This window comes from Entelurus aequoreus, linkage group LG11 (assembly GCF_033978785.1).
Source record: "Entelurus aequoreus isolate RoL-2023_Sb linkage group LG11, RoL_Eaeq_v1.1, whole genome shotgun sequence".
NCBI classification, from domain to species: Eukaryota; Metazoa; Chordata; class Actinopteri; order Syngnathiformes; family Syngnathidae; genus Entelurus; species Entelurus aequoreus.
In genome coordinates, this window is record NC_084741.1 from 33,554,375 (window position 1) to 33,560,549 (window position 6,175).

Consider the following 6,175-nt stretch of genomic DNA (forward strand, 5'->3'; position numbering starts at 1 on the left):
TGTGTCAATGAATACAAGCTGTGAAGTAAGGCATTTGCAGTTTTAAAAATTCATTTGAGCAGCAAAAGTGCGAAAATGTTCATTCAATCTTGGACTATTAATGCAAAAAATGGTGTCACTGTGTGCACGGCATACATCCCAGAGTATACTTTAGCACTTTGGCACTCTGCAGTGGTGATGAGAACAATCCATATATTGAAGTAAGACATTTTTCTTGCACAGTTGACACACAACTTTAACCTAACACTGCACACATACCAAAATGTACTTTAGAACTTTAGCACGCTGCAGTGGCAGTGAAGACAAACTGTATATTTCTCAATAAAGTAAGGTGCTTGCGTTTTTTTCATTAGTTTGAACAGTAAACGTGTGTAAACATTGATTAAATCCTGGAGTAATATTGCAAACAATGGTGTCACTACATGCGCACTGCACACATCCTAAAATATACTTTAGCGCTTTAGCACCGTGCAGTGAGAATGAAGACAAACTGCATATGTAGCACTGAACTAAAGTGTTCACATTTTTAATCATTAATTTGAGCAGCTAAAGCAGGGGTTCCCAAACTACGGCCCGCGGGCCGGATCCGGCCCCCCAGCATCCAAAATACGGCCCACAGGAAGTCCAAAGTAAAAAAAATAAAAATAAATAAAAAAATATATATATATTTTTTTTAATGTTTTTAATTTTTTATCTTTCCTTTATAATCCATTTTCTACTGCTTGTTACTCTTGGTGTCTCCTAGTCGCTCAGGCAAATCATATTGTCTAAAAATGAATTTTCCCATCGATAACGTGACAATGTTAAATGTTGATGAACATCAATGTTAATTGATGTTAAATGACAAAACGGATTATAAAGACAATGTATATATGTATATATACATATATATATATAAATATACATATACATATATATATATATATATATATATATATAAGTATATATATATATATATGTATATATATATATCTATATATATATATATATATATATATATATATATATATATATATATATATATATATATATATATATATATATATATATATATATATATATATATATATATATATATATATATATATATATATATATATAGATATATATATATACATACACTTATATATATATATATATATATATATATATATATATATATATATATATATATATATATATATATATATATATATATATATATATATATATATATATATATATATATATATATATATATATATATATATATATATATATATATGTACACAGCCTGGCCCCCGGCCAATTGTTTTTAACCCAATGCGGCCCCTGAGTCAAAAAGTTTGGGGACCCCTGAGCTAAAGTGTACAAATATTTATTAAATCTTGAACTATTAATGCGAAAAATTATATCAATATGTGCATACATGCCAAAATGTACTCTAGCATTTTAAAACCCTGCAGTTGGTATGAAGACAATCTTATCAATGAAGTAAGGCGTTTGACTTTTCTTTCTTTCTTTTTTATGACCAGCAAAAGTGTGCAAATATTTTTCAATTTTGGACTATTGGTGCAAACCGTGTTGTCATGTGCATAAAACTTTAACTTTTTTACTGCACACATCCCAATTCAACATTTTAGCACTTTAGCACCCTGCAGACAAACATATCAATGAAGTAAGGCGTTTGCATTTAGTTTTTGTTTTTTTGAGCAGCAAAAGTGTGCAATTATCCGATAAACGTTGGACTATCTGTGCAAAGAGTGGTGTCACTATATGTGCACACACAACTTTAACCTTACGCTGCACACATCCCAATTTAGCATTGTAGCACTTTAGCACCCTACAGTGGCAATGAAGACATATGTGTCAATGAATAGGGAGTTTGCTTTTATTAATTTGACCAGCAAAATTGTGTGCAAATATTCAATACATCTTGGACTATCAATGCAAATGTAACACCTCAGGTATATGCATGCACATGGTTTCACTTTACATTATTATCGTTATTATTATTATTATATGTACAAACTGACAGTTGTGGTCACAACATGTGTACAGTTCAAACACAAGGGGCACAAATGCCATATAAATACACATGTCGACGACGAATAAAAGCTGAAATAATAAACATTTAAGAATAAGTTAGCATTATAATGTCCTGTTCATTGTCACAGTTTGCACCATGGATGGAGCTTGAGGTCAGTCAGGAGAAACCATAAGTGCCGGACAGCTCCCGGATCCTATTTTCCCGACTCATTTTTTTCAGTTTCATCCTCCTGTTTTGGAACCAGATTTTCACTTGCCTGTCGGTGAGGTGCACACTGCGGCTGATCTCCAAGCGACGCTCCCTGGTTAAGTACATGTTGAAGAGGAACTCCTTCTCCAGCTCCAGAGTCTGGTGTTTGGTGTAAGGACATCGCTTCTTCCTGCCGCTCTTTGCAGTCAACCAGCTGGCAGGACTTTCTGTGGTGCCTTCTTCTGCAAGCACAAAGACATGTTGCAATGTCAGCCAACAGGTGTGCACACCTTCACATGGACCAAGATGACAAATGCTCCATTTTGGAATGCAGATTTACTTTTAACTGCAGATTTCTACTTACTTAAATCCGTGTGCTCCTACTTTATTTTCCTTTTATTTGTGCTTGTAAAATGCTGACAACATTTTGCACTTACAGATACTTTATGAAGCCTCTACTACAGCCCACACACATATGGGCTACCAAAAAGAATACATGTAATAATAACAAAAGCAAATAAAATTAAAATAAGCAAAAAGTGTAACAGAAAAATATAATAATAATAATAATAATAGCTACAATAATAATATTTTCTTTTTTAACTGAAGTAATTTATTTAGTAGTTTTTTTTATAAAAATGGAAAAAAAACAAAAAAAACATGATCCTCTGCAGTGGCCATTTGTGTTTTGCTTTTTTTTTTACACAACATGTATAACTCCACTGCACTCTCTTTATAACATGCTCAAATATACTGTAATATAGAACTATATGTTGCACACATGCATTAACAACTCTAATAAATACAATAAAAAACTAAAAGTGTAACAAAATAGCAACACGAAATTGTATAAGATATTGATGATATATTTTTTTTTCTAAAAAAAAAAAAAGCAATCGCAGCAAAAACGTGCACATTAATAAAAAAACAAAAACAAAACGTCGTCCTCTGCATAGAGCCCTTGCTACAAGAATATACAGACAATATGGGCTAAGAAAAGGAATACAAATACGAATAAAACATGTAAATGAAATCAGAAGAAACGAAAAGTGTAACAAAAATAATAGCAATTAAAAAATTTCAAAATGTATAAAAGTTTCTTTTATTTTAAAGCAATTAGAGAATACACAAAAACAATCGTCCTCTGCAGTGTATCCTTAAGCTCCAGCAGTATACAGTCAATATGCTACGAAAAATATTTAAAAAGAATAAAAATATAAGAAGCACAAAAAAATTACTAAATCTGAAGCAATTGGAGCATAAAAGTCTACTTATTTAAAACCCACTCTGCAGTGGACATTTGTGTCTTGCATAGGGTTGTTTCCCCCCCACCCCCCTTCCCCCAAAATGTATCAACAAATATCCATCTCTCTCATAATAATATGCTCACATGTGGTATGCATGTTATGTTCAACTGCATACGTGCAAAAAAAAATTGCACATGCAGACTCGTTATATGCATCCACCACGTACAGCACGTGTCAAACATGCATCTATATTTCTGTTGACTTTCACAAAAGAGGTGCATTTTCTGCACCAACGAGACCCCGCAGCCCCTATCATCCCTGTTCTCCATAAAGACATAAAACTGCTTTAACAAGGCAGGTCTGCATGTGTCGGAGGCAAAAGAGGAAACGAGGACATCAGCGTGAAACAATCCCACTCTGTGGCGTGTTTATCAAAGGCTGCCTTGTGGGCATGGCTGGGTCTCCAAATACAGCCTTTTTTTATTTTTATTTGTTGCTCTTTTGCACTTGTTCACCTTTAATGGGCTTTTCTGCACACTCCACACCGCAAGCCTCCACCAGCTCCGGGGATGACGACGACGAGCCCTCGGGTGAGAGCCGACTGTCCTCCTCCTCCCTGGCCGGGATGTGCGGCTCGGACGCGGGCGCCTCCTCCAGGCTCTCCCGCTGCAGCCCGGGCTCTGCGGTAAGGGGAGGCTGCGGAGGTCTATGCGGGGTGAAGCTGGTCACGCTCGGCTGGGGGTCGTGATAAAGCCTGGAGGACGACGTGTAGGTCTGGGAGAGGCGGAAGTAGCTGGGGACGGGCACGGTGCTTCCGCCCGTAGCCGGGCAGGAGACACCGGGGAAGGGGATGTCCTCCACCGAGGCTCCTTTGGGGCATTTCTCCGCCTCGTAAAGGCAGTAATTGTTCTCCTCCTTGACGGCGGCGGAGAAGGCGCACTGCTGGGGCATGTGTTGCTGCTCCACCCTGCAGGACCGGGACGCCTCCAGCCATGCGTCCATCCCCGGTGCGTAATGCGCCGCAGGAGGCGGCATGGCGCCCGGCGCGCTCCCCTCCGTGCAGCGCTTGCCGATCCCGGGGAAACAGGACGCTCCCCCGTATGAGTATTCCGGTGGTAAGTACACGCCGTTGCTGTGGTAATAAGCCCCTCCGTCGCCCCTCACGTTGATCAGGGAGTCCACGAAAAAGGGGTTCGCAGCCTGGTTGTTGGGACATGTCATGGCGCTGCTAAAATCGGACGCCGGGTGAAGATCGCCCTTTCTGGCCGACATTTCTTGTGCAAAACATCGCTGAATAATTACCGATACTCACGCTTCTCCGTGCAGCCTGCAGCCAATTAAAACAGCGGGCGGCCGCGTTAGGCTCCGCCCACTCCGACCAGCCCCGCGTCGTAGATTTTCTTTTAGGTTCAAGTCAAGAAAAGTGCCAGGAGAGGAAGGTTTTCGCCTCCGCAGGGGATTGTGGGTAAAAAATAAAAAATATCGGCGGAATGACGAGCACACGCAGCAGCATCATTTCAGCAAGCTGCAGAGAGTCATGTAAAAATGAAGCCGTGCTTTATGGCCGCTTTTACAGCATTGTAAAAAAGGAGGCGCAGTAAAGGTGCATCATGTGTCCAAAAGGTCCTCCATGGACTCTTTTCTGTCTTGACCCCCAGCGCGTCATTTCCAACGTTCGGGGGCTGGCGTTTAAGCTCAGCAGCATTAAACCCGCATCAGACCTGAACCTTTTACTGCAAAGCTGCACTCTCGACACTAAAAAGGTCACATTTGCAGAAAAGAACGAGAAATCCATTTTGACATTAATATTAGTTTTAATGTCCCATTACACACATTTCAGTATTGAACAACCTGCTTGAATGCATTTCTGAAAATGACTATATTTTATTTTGAAAGGTCGACATGTATTCCATATATCTAACCAGTGTGCATGCTTCAATTAAATTAGAACACAGTGTTCGCTTTTTGTAGGTCTCCAAATATGCACCATTTAATTAGAAAATTCAAATGATTAGATTTCGTTAAATGTTCTATTAAATATGCATCTCATTATTTATTAAGATTAGAATGTTCTTTAAAAATAAATTAACGTGTTTGGATTTTTAAAAATATCTTTTAATTTTATTTTTTATTTTTAAATTCCCTTAATAATATCCGTCATTTTTTTTAAGACCAAAGTCATTTAAAAGTTGAGAAAGGTCCTTTGAAATGTTTTATTTTTTTTCTATGTTTTATCAAACATACATCTGATTATTCATTAGGTTATGCGAGTTTATTAAAAATTAAAATTGTATAAAAATAAAAATAAATGTTAACCTGTTACTGGTTATATATATAAATATATAACTTAATTATAGTTTAACCTGTTTTGATTTTCTAAAATATATTTTAATTAGGTTTTTTTTAATCACCTCATTAATATGCACTTGTTTTTTTGTTTTTAAAGAAGACAGTCTTTAAAATCCAGAGAGGTGCTTTTATATATTGAAAATACATTTGATTATTCATTAAGTTATGTGGGTTTAACAAAACTTAAATGTTCTTTAAAAAAAATACCTGATACTGGTTTGCTTTATATATATATATATGTATATATATGTATATATATATATATATATATATATATATATATATATATATATATATATATATATATATATATATATATATATATATATATATATATATATATATATATATATATATATAT

The 6,175-nt window shown here is 36.2% G+C and overlaps 1 protein-coding gene across 1 annotated transcript; it reads right to left on the reverse strand.

Annotated features, from left to right (window-relative positions):
* Positions 1 to 2,065: 2,065 nt before the first annotated feature.
* Positions 2,066 to 4,931, reverse strand: hoxa10b (homeobox A10b). The gene is made up of 2 exons (XM_062064200.1): positions 3,981 to 4,931; positions 2,066 to 2,460 (listed from the first exon to the last, which is right to left on the reverse strand). Exons 1-2 carry the CDS (start codon positions 4,735 to 4,737, stop codon positions 2,186 to 2,188), a joined length of 1,032 nt encoding a protein of 343 aa, XP_061920184.1. The 5' UTR covers positions 4,738 to 4,931; the 3' UTR covers positions 2,066 to 2,185.
* Between the last annotated feature and the right edge of the window lie 1,244 nt (positions 4,932 to 6,175).